This window comes from Schistocerca cancellata, chromosome 6, assembly GCF_023864275.1.
Source record: "Schistocerca cancellata isolate TAMUIC-IGC-003103 chromosome 6, iqSchCanc2.1, whole genome shotgun sequence".
Taxonomy (NCBI): domain Eukaryota; kingdom Metazoa; phylum Arthropoda; class Insecta; order Orthoptera; family Acrididae; genus Schistocerca; species Schistocerca cancellata.
The window spans coordinates 114,205,967-114,220,735 of record NC_064631.1 but is presented as its reverse complement, the minus strand read 5'-3'; the positions used below and the strand labels follow the sequence as shown (position 1 = coordinate 114,220,735).

At 35.1% G+C, this 14,769-nt stretch overlaps 1 protein-coding gene across 1 annotated transcript; it reads left to right on the top strand.

Moving 5' to 3' along the window:
• Positions 1-12,617: 12,617 nt before the first annotated feature.
• Positions 12,618-13,954, top strand: LOC126191583 (uncharacterized). Its single transcript, XM_049932519.1, has 2 exons — positions 12,618-13,042; positions 13,149-13,954. The coding sequence occupies exons 1-2, from the start codon at positions 12,864-12,866 to the stop codon at positions 13,348-13,350; spliced, it is 381 nt and encodes a 126-aa protein (XP_049788476.1). The 5' UTR covers positions 12,618-12,863; the 3' UTR covers positions 13,351-13,954.
• Positions 13,955-14,769: the final 815 nt, after the last annotated feature.

Sequence of the window (14,769 nt, the reverse complement as noted above, 5' to 3'; positions counted from 1 at the left end):
CAGTAATGAGATGCTTAGTAAATTACAGTTTGGATTTAAAAATGCTGCTCCACTGAGAAAGCAATATACAATTTCACTGCCCACATAATATAATATCACAAACCCAGAAAACTGTCCAGCCTTTCAAGCATCATTACATTCTATGGTTCCTGTGAACTTGAATTGAAAGTGACTTGTGTTACCAATAACAGTAACATAAAATTTTTGTTATTAGCTAGTTTCATAATGGAAAAAAGTAAAAGGTATTCATACGATGCAGGCTACAAATTGAAAGTAATGGCATATGCAGAAGAACATGGAAACAGACCACATGCAAAATGACCTAAACGAGAATATGACATATTGAAATGAATTCAAGGAAACCGTCAAAATGGCATTGACATTAGCACAAAAATAACTCAAATACATGCTAGCACTACAGTGGAACTTAACAGACTTTAAGGGTGGAGTTGGTTGGTGCTACAGATTTACGAAGCATCATGGACTTAAAATTTGAGCGAAAACCATAATATCTCAGAAAATGCCACAAGAATATGAAGAGAAAATATTATCTTTCATCAGTTTATTATTCGACACTGAAAGAAAACCAGTGTGGATCTAAGGTAAATAGCAAATATGGACAAAACTCCTCTGACATTTGATGTGCAGTGAACAGAACTGTTGCCATGAAAGGTGTTAAAACTGTGACTATAAAAACAGGTGGACATGAAGAAATGCATTACACTGTTGTCCTCAAATACCACCAGGTGTTGTCATTCACATACATGTCAAGGATAGAATGGGCAAGGCTGGTATGAAATTATAGATTAACATAGTCTGGGAGAGAAGGAATGGTGCTTTATTGAAGAAGGGAAATACAGACCTTACTGTTATTCTGGATGGACTTACTTCACTTCTGGAACCTCTTGATGTCTTGATAAATAAACATTTAAAGTGTTTATGAGAGAGGAAATGGAACAAATGGATGATGGATGAAGCCAACATGAATTCACACCAAAGAGAGCTTTAAAATGAAATTGAACAAGTGTGACAGTGGATAAAACAGCCATTATATGTAGTGAGTGAAGACATTATTGTTAAAGCTTACAAGACGTGCATCTATGGTAATGCTCTTAATGGCAATGAAGACCATCTTATATATGAAGAGGACAACATTGACAACAACGAGAAAGAAGAAAAAGAAACTTCAGATGACAATTATCAGGGATGTTAATAGCCAGTTTTGTTTTTTCTGTGTAACGTTTATTTGTAGCAGATTGTTTGATGAAATGTACTACCATACCCACAATTAATTATTAAGATTTACACATTTTTAATTTTATTTTCTTATCTAAGGTGAATTAGCCTTATTAAGCATTTATTTATTTACTGTCAAATGTGGAGAAAGGAACCAGGAAGTTCTTCCCACACTACAATGCATCATATAAAATAGTTGGCATGCCCCATCCCAAGGCTGTGTTTCTTCTAATTGTCAGGTGGGGCAAGAGAAAGGTTTATGTAATATCAATATGGAATAGAACTTTAAACCCTCAAGAGAGCCTGCGACCTTTGCAGATTCAGAAGACTGACAACTGCCAAATTCCGAGTCAGCTGCATCAGTCTTTCATATTTTGTTTTCCCTGTAATTTCTTGTACTCTAATTTTTTTCTATAATCTGTGAATGAATTTCTCATCTACTATCCTATCACAGTTACATAAACCATACATAAGATTCAGAGAATTATAATAAAAAAGTAATTATTCCATGAAAGACAGATATGAATATACCACAGACATAAAGTTTGTTAATTAGTAAGTAAATACTGTATTAATTAATTTACTATCTATCTTCGATTGTAATTAACTAGTTATTGTTAATTTTTATGACAGAATGAGTTGATCCAAGTGGGAGTTAACAAGTGGAGTACTGAGGTTATCACAATAATGAGCAATTAAACTACTTTCTATAAAATATGGCATTTCAGTCTTCAATATTTTATTTAATGAATGATTGCGGAATTCCCATTGAGACAATCATGTCTAGTTTTGATAAACTACTTTTTCACATTTGAATACTTCATGGTGTGTCGCTAAATATAATAATGAGTGTGTGAGTTGGATTTATATGTGTGTGTGTTTATTGTCTATTTTTGACAAAGTCCTTGTTGGCCAAAGTTAGTTAGTTAGTTAGGTGTTCCATTGATCAATATCATGGAAAAAACATTATGATGTGGAATGCGTCAAATTTTACATTTTAGTGTTATACCTAAATATTTCTATTCTCTATCCCATTCCCTTAAATTGCAGAAAATGCATATATTATATCTCCGGATTTATTTACTCATATTCAAGAATTCATCTATGGTATAGAAGGAGTTGTCAAGGAGGTATGATTTCAATTACTTCATGAAACTATTACTGCTGTCTGTCAGACATTTTATTTCATCTGGTAATTTATCAAAACGTTTTATAGCAGCATGTTTTACCCTTTCTGTGCCAAAGATAGGTTAAGTAAAAGATAGTGTACATCTTTCTTTTTTCTGTTATTGTAGTCATGAATGTCGCTGTTGATTTTAAACTGGTCCATGTTGTTGAGAAAAAAATTCATTACTGAGTAAATATACTGTGAAGCAGTTGTAAGAATTCCTAACCTTTTAAACAGATGCCTACAAGATGTGTGACTATGAACCCCACACATTATTCTAACTACTTTCTTTTGAGCAGTGAATACCTTTTGCCTAAGTGTTGAGTTGCCCCAGAATATTATTCCATATGGTATCAGAGTGTGGAAGTATGCAAAGTATGTTAGCTTACTAATTTCTACATCCTCAAAATTGGCAATTATTCTGATTGCAAAAGTTGCTGAATGTAATCACTTTAGGAGATCCAAAATAGGGCTTTTCCAATTAAGATTCTCATCTATATGTACACCCAAAAACTTAGTATGCTCTACCCTGGCTACTGACTTCTTTTGATGTGTTATGTTTATTGAAGGAATTATACTTTTTGCAGCAGAAAATTGGATGTACTGTGTTTTTTTTCAAAGTTCAGAGCAAGCCCATTTGCAGAAAACCAATTAATAACTTTTCCAAAGACCTTATTTGTATCATTTTCTATCGGACTTTCTCTTACTGGATTAATAATTATGCTTGTATCATCAGGAAACAATGTCAGTTCAGCATCTTGTTTCACATAAGAAGGAAGGTCATTCACATATATTAAGAACAGGAGGGGACCCATGATCGAACCTTGTGGAACACGTAATGTAATTTCACCCCTGTTAGATGAAGTGACAACCTCCTTTGAATCACTTGAAGCATATAAAGATACTTTTTGCTTCCTGTTCTGTAGATATGACTTAAACCACTCATATGCTGTTCCATTTATACCATAGAATTGTAATTTCTCTAATATAATGTCATGGTTCACACAATCAAATTGTTTGTATAAGTCACAGAATGTTCCTACTGGTGATATTTTACTATTTAAAGACTCTATTATGTGGACAGTGAAATTGTATATCGCTGTCTCAGTGGAACAGCATTTCTCAAATTCAAACTGTGATTTACTAAGTATCCCATTACTGTTGAAATGGCTAACCACTCTTGAGTACATTACTGTCTCAAAGATTTTGAAAATGCTGTAAGCAAGCATACTGGCCGGTAGTTATGGGCATCTGTGGTTCCCCCTTTTTGTAGAGAGGGCCGACAATGACATATTTTAACCAAAAGCATATTTTGTGACATTCTTTTTGTTGTGCCTATCTATGACTCTGCATCTCCACTATATGGTGAGTATCAACTATCCTTTTCAAAATATTGTTACAAAAGCACCATCCATAAATTCAAGAAAACATAGTAATCTGCATACAGAAATAGAATTTTTGCAGAATGTTCCACTATTAAAATAATAATGATAATGGATGGATTTGTATTATTCTTTGTAGGAGAGGTTAAATACTATGAGTACTGAGGTAATTCAGGACCAGTAGCTGATCTTAACTATAAAAAAATTCACACTGTTAAGCGTACAAATACACTGGCCATATTCTAATACAAAACATATATATTTTGTGTGTGTTACTCATTCTCCACTTGATTGGAATAGGGAAATTTTATGATCACTTTTTGGGTCATATATGGGTCAAGATGGGGAAGTCTGATCTGTAGAGTGTGCCGAACATCTTCATCCTCCAGCTCCTCAGTGAAGAACTTGTCAAGGAGGGAATCCTGGGGCAGGTGGTAGTATGTGAATCAGTCTTTGTGGTCTATCTTCTTTCTTTTTTTTGGTCCCAACACTCATAGTCTTACTTTTTCTTTCTTCCTGCTCCAGCAGGAATAATGGCTCTATTCTCCTTCTATTGATATTTAAAAGTTTCTGTTCCAAATATACTTTTCAATTCTGTTTCACATTGTGATATCCCATGCAAACCTACTCACATAGGAATAACCGAGGGGTAAAAACACACACACACACACACACACAAATATATGCAAAATTTACCATGATCCCTATTATAATGCGTCTCATTAACTATGAAAAATAAAGGGAATTGCACACATTCCATAAATTTAGTTGTTATGTGCATCCAGATGAGGTGATTGTACAATACGTACAATGAGAGTGTGACAGCAGGTTAGTCAAGTAATGTGCAACTGTATGATCAGCCACCTAGAACATTAGCAGAGAAACATAGGTGAGGGCTTTTCTGATACAGAGGAGAGAGGACAGTGTCAGTTATAAATAGGTTTAATAGATCAGGTGGAGTCAGAGCAATAAGGAGAAATTTCTTGAAATAAATAAGTACGGATGTTGTAGTGTACCTCATATAAATTGTATGCTGAACAAAAAGCTTGGGTGAGCTGAGGGCAAGGATGACCTCTACCAACATTAGATGAACTCATAGGGCTGACCTACATTGCATGGGGGGGGGGGGGGGGGGGGGGGGGGTATAGATTTCAAGAGGAACAGTGATGCTGCAAGGATTTTAAGTGACTGAGAAGTATCTTCGTGCAGGGAAGGTGTCTAAACAGTTCTTACAGAGGTAAGGGCTAGTAGTTTCCTATTTGTGAAGAACTTTGCAAACTAGTCAAGTAAAGAGAGACTTACCTCAATCATGTGGGTTAGTGTAAGAGGCATGTCCATATGTGCATGAAAATAAAAAGCTAGTGTCAGGGATTTACATTTGATGATATGGGGTTGTGATTACTTCACAGTATGTAACTCACCAGATACAATGTTCTGCGTATAAGCTAGGGTAACTCACAGCAACAAGTTGTTGATTGTGCCAGTAAAGGTAAAGAGGCTACATAGGTATTTAATATAAGATGATAAACTAAAGAAAAAATTCAAACAGTGGAAAACCCAGGATGGAATGTAACAATACGAGAGAAGGAAAGTTGCTACTCACCATATAGCAGAGATGCGGAGCCGCGATAGGGACAATAAAAAGATTCACATGATCATAGCTTTTGGGCATTAAGGCCTTTGTCAGCAGTAGACACACATACACACACGCACACACACACACACACACACATGCAAGTGCAACTTGCACACACATCTGCAGTCTCAGAGAGCTGAAACTACACGGTAAACTAAAGAAAATATTATGGTATATTAATAATTTTTACTTATGGACCGTCTGACAGCAACTGAATAAAACACAATTTTAGTGCCAGAGATTTGGCACTAAAATTGTGTTTTATTCAGTTGCTGTCAGATGGTCCATAAGTAAAAATTATTAATATACCGTAATATTACACGCAACTGAGGAAGCCAGGACTATAAAAGTTGAAGATGTAAAGAAGAGATTATTTGATTTCTCTCATATGAGTACTCTAGTGTATTGCAATTGTATTTACAAAACAAGTAGTTAATCAAGTCAAAATGGTACATATTGATCATCTAAATACATGGAAGCAAACAATTCATCTTACCATAAGAAGTTACATAAAGTAGAGATTATCCACAGATAATTAACAACAAGTGCAAATATAAATAAAATAATGTAAGTTAAACTTTAAAAAGAAGCACTGAAAAAAAGTAAATTAGTACAGGTTAAAATAAGCACAGTATGTGCCCTGTAGCATCATTCACAAAACTGGAGAGAGAAATAGAGATTAGCAGAAGTTATTATCTGAAAGTGGAACTATGCTCTTGCTTTTTTTTTAAATATATTATAATAATTTTGTATTTTATTGAAAATATGTTAGAATTACTGAAAAAGACAAAGTACTATCAATCATTTGTTAGATTAAGTACATGAAAAGAATTAAAAGTTGTTATGAGTTATGTAAGGAAAGTAAATTTCATGATGTCTTTCATCTCGGTTGGGGGATATGAGGTTAACCCATCATTTCAGGGAAAATGATGGGTTACCTTCTCTGTTTTTCCAAACAACTAAAGCTGATCATATCATTTAATAACTCTTTTATTAATACTTAAATTTCAGACAACATATTGTGTGCAAATTATACAAGGTATATGAGAACAGCATATCTGCAATACAGGAGGACAATTTTAGCATCACTATCTGCTGTGAGCCACTTGTTCTTAGTAATTGGACTTATATTGTGACAATTGAAGAATGGCACTCATAACAACAATAGTGATGTTGTAGATGCAAAAACAACAGAAGTGTTCAATTAGTCATCCTGTAATTCATTCTCAGATATTTTACTTTGTCAAAATGTATTCTCACTGTGCTGCCTAATGAGATGAGATATTTGTTATTCAAGCAATTGTGATATTATTGTACTATACATATCTGATGAAGGTTATCTGTCAATGTATAAAGAGGCTTAAAAGATTGGTGCTGGTCAATATATTGATCTGATAATGTTTCCAAATTTCTTTCATCTTGTAGCACTAAAAGTACTGCAAAGGAAAAGACATCTGCTAAGAAGAGTAGGAGCATGGTTATTCAGATCTTATTAGTGGGTCCAAATTGTAATTAATTTACAACATAGGTGACCATAAATATTATATTATATACCATTTATTGATCAGCAAAATCATATAGATAAAAAATGAACACTTCAACTCAAAGGCTCCTGCATTCTCATCCATCACTATAAACCTTTGGATCAGATACTTTGAAGCTATTGGTAGCACTACAAAGGAAAGAGGTGGCAGTGTAAAAACATGTCAGACTTGATAAAATAGTGATCATGTGTGTGAAGGTTTACAAGAAATTTGTGAAAATCAGCTAGATGGCACAGTGCAGAAATAGGTCTCTCCCAGTAGGATGGTACAACAAGCCATGCTGTTGCAGTTTGATTTGACTGGACTCACACTTTCTGGTTGCCTCATCAAAAGAAATGGCAACGTGGCTGCACTATTTGCCAGACTTATTGACTTGTGTGGTGTAACACACAGCTTTAGTGAAGTGATTTGTTGTGCAACATATACTTAACTGATGAACCAATGAGCAGTTCAGTCTCAAGAATTATTTCTTTGATCATATCTCAAAGCCAAAATTATCCATGAAAACTATTCAGGAATCAGAGATGATTTGAGGGAGTGATCTATGAAGAAATAAACAAATTTCTGTTGGAGGTGCTATGCAATGTCATGAACAGATTCATCCCCTGACTCTGACAATGTGTGAAAAACAATGGATGTCATCTAAGTTACAACATATTAAAAATGTGATATTTTTAAAGGTATACTATTAAATTCCATGTGTATACACTAGATTCACATAAAAAATTCTTTTAGTCTCCAGTTTCCACAATTTTTGTAATCTTCCCATTTCAATGCCTCATCCTGTTCTTCCAAGCACGAGGTGTTATAAGTCCTCTGCCATTACTAATCTATATAAATAATATGGGACAAAATCTCAGCTGCCATCTTAATTTTTTTGCAGATGATGGAATCATTTGCTATTTAGTAAAGTCATCAGAACTCAAAACCAATTGCAAAATGCTTTAGACATGGTATCTGTATGGTCCTAAAAGTGGCAACTGTCTCTGAATGCTGAAAAGTGTCAGGTCATCCACATGAGCACAAAAGTAAATCTGTTAAATTTTGTTTAAACAATAAATAACAAAAATCTAGAGGCTGTCACTTAAACAAAATATTTATGAATTATGATTATGAACAACTTAAATTGGGACAATCACATAGATAATATTGTGTTGAAGGCAAACCAAAGCCTGCAGTTTATTGGTAGGACAATTAGAAGATGCAGCAGGTCTACTAAATAGACCACCTACACTATGCTTGTCCATCATGGGTTAGAGCATTGCTGTGTGATATGGGGTCCTTAACAGATAGAGTTGACAGAGGATGTCAAAAAACTCCAAAGAAGGACAGTTCATTTTGTATTATCATGAAATAGGAGAGAGAGTGTCATGGATATGATACAAAAGTTGCATTGGCATCATTAATACACAAAGGCATTTATTGTTGTGGTGAGATCTTTTCATGAAATTACATTCACCAACCTTCTCCTTTGAATGCAAAAATATTTTATTGCCGTCAACTTACATAGAGATAAGTGGTCATTGTAATAAAATCAGAGAGATTGGAGCTTGTATGGAATGACTGAAGTGTTCATTTTTCCCATGTGCTGTTAGAGAGTGATACAGTAGATAAGTAGGTGGTTCGAAGAATCCTCAGCAAGGCACTTAAGCTTGAAATTCTGAATAGTCACTTACATGTTATTGTAGAATTACTATATATGAACCTCTACCAGCCATCTATGTACTGACAATGTCAATATCTGTTAAATAAAACCATTAAGTGTGACGTGGAATTTACATCAAAATGTTCAGCTAATTTGGAACAATTTTTGATTAATTTATCCAGGTGTTGTTACCTAAGTTTATAATCCATTTGGATGCCTGTACCTTCACATGTGGAACATTATCTAGTACCTGCCCAACAATCTCTATTTCTACTACCTGTCAGTAATTTTGATTTGTGTAAAACCGCATAATATGATTTTTTTTTAGTAGGATTGTGGTTTATGCTGTTAGTTGTGAACCAGTTCTTCTGTTCACCTGGAATGGATGTGTACAAAGATATGATTAAAACAACAATGTATTTTATTTACAATACCTAGTAATTATTGTTTATTATAAACACTGGAATTATATAACAGTGAAATAAGCAAACATTTATTGTGCTATATATTAATCAGATACAAAGTGAGCAAGAAACATTGAATAATGAATCATTCTGATGACGAATAGGGCTGACCTTGAAAGAGCTACATGTCATGTTGTAAAGATAAGTGGAAAGTGGACTGGAGTCAAATGTGGAATTTACGAAATTCAGCTTTGAACTTAATCCTTTGCTCTTACTTAACACCTCATATGGGTAACATTCTAAAGGCAGTATCTCTGCAGATGTTGCAAAAACTACACATCTACATGGCGTGTTTTATTGAAATTAGTCTGTGCTCAGTAGCAGATTCAGGGGTGGGGCTAAGAGGCTCAAGGCCCCCTCCCACTGCCCCCCTCCCCTCCCCCTCCACCTCCCCCCCCCCCCAACCACAAAAGCATCTGGGTCCACTCATGACAAATCTCAAATTAAATGTGATATTATCATACAGTCTTAGTACTATACTACCTACAGTACAATTTTCATCACTTGTTATGTAATCCATTTTAAGTAGGTGTACTATGTTTTCAAATTTTACATTCCTCTAAGAAGGTGCTTATGTGACTAGATTTTAAATTGCGTGCCACCCATTCAGCACACAGGTACATACACACACCACTGCCACCACTATCCACCTGCCTGATACGAGTTTGTGATTCACAATTGCTCGTGCCATTATGCTGTACGCATAGAGCATTGTTGTATGGTTCGTCAAATTAGACACAATAGAATGTGCTGTTCAAGTGGTTTTTAATTGTAACCAAGGGATGCATTTGTTTGTATTTGTCAGATCTTCAAAAAAAATGGCATCAGCTAAAATTGAGTGAAAACGAACCAGTATTACCTCAACAGGTACATCTTTCTGATTATTTTGTATGTAATTAATGAAGTTCATAGAAACACAATTAGTTGAGTTTGTGACTCCCCCACTGGGGGCCGAACTGCACACAATAACCCTGGGTTCAGTGTGGGGCGGTGGTGGGGTAGTTGGACTGCTGTGGCCTGTTGTGAACCTCTGAGGGCTGTGGCGGGATGAAGCCTCTCCATTGTTTCTAGGTCCCAGGTTTAATACATACATACACTCAAAGGGACATAATACCTAGAAATTTTGTGTAGAATTGCTATGCGATAGTAAATTTGCAGACTGGCTGCAAAGACTTCAAGGTGATGACCCAAGAGCATATTGTAAATTTTGCCGTAATATTTTGTTAGTGTGTTCTGACCACAAGAAAGGGGCAGCTCCATTGTCAACGAACATAAATACCTTTCAAATGCTTTGCCAATTTTTATTCATTGAGCACTTCCCCTCTCCATGGGGTTGGGTTCTCTGACTACGAATGGTGAGGTGTATCCATGTGTTAATTTATGTGACACCACTTACACCTGAGGATGTCTCTTTAATGCAGCAAAACTGTGTTAATAGACCATCAGTTAACAGCTTTTTGTGGTTTCATTCAATTTAATGTGACCTGATAGGAACTGTTAACAACATGTAAAGCATCTGAACATACTTTATCTGCTACTACCTCTGCCTCTGGTGTTGAACCTTCTGTCAAGGAAGATGTTGATAACCCCAAGCTCTTCATTTTCTCTTAGGTAAGTTCACTGTGCCACATTTCATAATATTGTTCTAGCTTTAAAGAAAGGCATAAATTGAATTGTCTCATATTTTTGGTTACTTGACATATTCAGTGCTTAAAAAATAACAATTTAATGTTTTTGTTAAAGGTACAAAAAATATGTAATGGTTTATAGTTCTTTTAGCAGGAAATCTCATTTCACTGTTGGCAACAAGAATGTTCTGTGCACTCGGTACAGCATGAAATAATATTTAGTATAAATGATGTAATGTACTATCAATCATCAGATTTGTTCAGTTACGAATTTAATACATTTACACCGCATTATGTACCTAAAATCGGTAAATAGTCTTTTAATGCTTTAAAGTGGTCATCTACAAGAACAACATTTACTGTGGGACCAACTTCAAAATCACAAAAAATCAGCTGTTACATATATTTTGGTTGAGTAGGTTAGTTTGTATGTAACTTTTACATGGGCTAGGTGATTTAAAGTTTATCCCATAATAAAAGAAAAGCTTCATATTAATGAGTTTTATTTTAAACCCTTAAATGATTATTGGTCATTTTAATTAACCCTGTAATATAGTTTCCAAGAGTTATTTTAGTTGTTGGTAAGATGCTGATTTGCTTATGTATGATTCTCTGGTTTGAATACAAGTTGTAGTTTTTGTTTGCTGTTGTTACAGAACTGGTAGCAGTGTCAGTCGGAGTGGCTGGTACATTGACTACTTGCACTGAAAATCCTTTTGATATTTCTTATGTAGTAGGAAAAGTACTTAGTGATGAGCGAAAGTACAAACATCTTATGGAGTCTTCAGAACAGCTTCATAATTATGAATATCTGGAGCAGACAGAGAGTGGACAAAAAGGGAATTTCCATTCTGATTGACTACAGTAATACTCTCGGCTAGTCTATAGCCAACAACGGAACGGTACATATTGTTTTCCTTGCATACTATTTTCTGGTCCAGGTAGTGGGGGCAAGCATTCTGTGGCTCTAAGATCTTTAGTCACTCGTCCACATTGAAAACATAGAAAAGCACTAGAAATCTTCAGGAATCATTCCACTACAGATTATCACAAAATAGCAGTTTTAAAAAACAATCATTTCAAATGTTCATATGAAAACCCTGAAAAGGCTGTAAAAAATTTAATCAAAATTGATAAACTGAAGATGATTAAATCAAACAGAGAGTGGCTGATTCCTGCAGTAAAGACGATTATATTATGTGGTCAAGAAAACATACCATTAAGAGGCCACCGAGATGATGGTACACTGAGTGATGAAATCAGCCACAGAAAATTTCTAACACTTTTAAAATTTTGCATTGACTCAGGTGATTTGTCACTCCAAAAACATTTAGAGACAGTGCCAAAAAATGCTACATATCTGAGCAAAACAACTCAGAATCAGCTGATTGATTGTTGCCATTCTATCATTATGAAAAAGGTACTCAACAAAGTCAAAGAAGCAAAACATTATGCTGTGCTTAGCGATGAAACAATGGATGCCAGTGGTACAGAACAACTCAGTGTCTGCATCAGGTATCTGAACTTACAAAAAAGCAAAATACCCAAAGACTTCAGATGCTTTCTATCTGCAACTGACAAACTGGTGCTGTATTAAGCGATCAAATCGTTCAAGAATTAAATCAAGTCGGCCTACTAGTTAAGAATTTGAGAGATCAAGGTTATGATGGAGATGCCATGTCTGGGAAGTTCAGTGGCGCATAGTCCTGAATAAAGCAACTCCAACCGCTAGTGACTTATGTGCATTGTGCAGCACATAAACTAAAACTAGCTATCGTGTGGGCCTGCATTTTGCTTAGTATTCACAATGTGATGCGAGTTGTAAGTCATGTTACCAATTTTGTGTGTGAGTCAGCAAAAAAGTTGGAACTTATCAACTGAGCTATCCTTGAAAAACACCCAGAGGTGTCTTATTGATACATGCTGGCTTGAAAGGCATGATACACTCATTCAATTCAAAGAGCTCTTTGACTCTATCATACAGTTCTTTGAAGAAATGGACAGAACTTCTCTGTCATCAGAAAGTGCAGGTTTTCTGGCTTCTATTCCATGATATGACTTCGTCTTAACTTTGACGGTAAATGCTGCTATATTTGAAATTACTGTTTTGCTTTCACAACACCTTCAGGCTGTTGCTTAGATCTGAACCTTTGCTATGAGATGATAAACAGGGTAATAAGAACACTGGAACAATACAGAGAAACCAAATATGAAATAATTTTCCAAGAGGTGTGTCATATTGTAGAACCTTTGGACATTGCAGTGCAGGCACCCAGAATTGCCAAACATTCGGCTAATTGTTCAAATATAGAAGCACCTGATGCCAAGGAATACTACAGGTAAAATAACCTTTAATACATACACAAACTTTTTGCTTGATGCAGCATTTCTCTCTTTTCTGTTCTTTTGAGTTTGAGAATAATGTCATCTCATGTTTTGTTTCAGATTGAATGTATACATTGATTTTGTATTGGGGCAGTTGAGGAGTCACTTTTTGAGAGCAGGGCACTCTTCAATTCTCATACCAAGTGCCATCGTAAAAACAAAAAATCTGAACTCTTTATTGGCAGCTGCATGTGTTTACAGCAGCAACTTGCCTCAACCTCTCTTGTTATCAGCAGAAATAACTCTTTGGAAGGAGCTCTGAAGAGACAGAGAACATCACCCCCAAACAGCAGCAGAGGCACATCAAGAGAGAAATGAATTTTTACATAATATAAAAATTCTTTTACAAATTCTCACTACATTACTAGTATCTGCTTGTAGTGTGGAGCATAGCTTCTCTTTGCTTAAACTGACAAAGTTGTACCTTCATACGACAATGATGGATGACAGGTTAAATAGTTTGGCTGCCATGTATATACACTGAGATATATCTGGCAGCCTACAGCCTGTTGATGTCATTGAAGAATTTGCAAAGCGTTATCTGAGAACACTTTCTATGTGTTAAATGAGCAAAATAAAATTATGTGTGCTTTTTAGCATATTAATGTTTACCTTGAGAAAGCCTATACTCAGTTGAGTCAAGCCCCTCCCAAAACAAAATCCTGGATCTGCCACTGCCTATGCTAAAACTTCCACATGTAAATATGGTACCTGTATGTTTATTTATCTAATGTTAAATATTTTTGCTCTAGTTGTATAGGGTGTATGAAAAGATATGATGTGTACTGAATGTATAAAAAACTTACCATGTATGACCTGTGTCATCACCTTCTTCACAGGACATGAAATACAGATCATGCATTAGATTTATAGCTTCTGACAGATTATTTTGCCTTATCAGAATTTCAATCATATTTGGTATGAGTTTCATTTTCAAAGAAACTGCAAACACAGTGGAACAAATTCGAATAGTCTTGAAACCAATGTCACTAGCTTTTTTGATATCTCCTCTTGCAAGCCTAAAAAACATTGAATTGCAAGGATTGAGTTTTATGAACTAATGTACCACATTATTTTTTTTTTTTTTTTTTTTTTTTTTTTTTTTTTTTTTTTTTTTTCAAGTGAAACTATAGCTAACTGCCAAAACTTTACACACAGAGATGGTCCTTCTCAGGCTGCAATGAGTGCACCTCATCTAGGCACCAGCTCCAGGAGGGTGCCAAATGTTGAGTGCATGATCCATCACTAAGCCAGTTACTTTTTTTGCTCAAAGATACTTTGATGCTTATGGTATTTTACACTTAAACATAGGCAGCAGATCCATTTTATGTGAGTGACAGGTTTATAAACACTTGTGACTCACATGTTTAATTAGACATCTTGTAAGATGAACTGAAATCATTGACACTGTCAATGATTTTTCAAATAATACAACTCTGAAAGCAGATTTTCAGTAAATATTTTTCTTATTTTTTAAACTGAGTGTCTAATTATGTATATAGAGTTGTGTGTGTTAGAAAATGAAGATTCTACAAAATTGGTTTTGACAAAGTCTGAAAGCAAATTAATGTCCTAATAATTTTTTTGACTACTATTGCTGGATTAGCTAGCCCACCTAACTTTGACATCTGCAGGTAACAACAAGGAAGTACTCACTCTCTGGCAACAGTTAGGGTAAGGG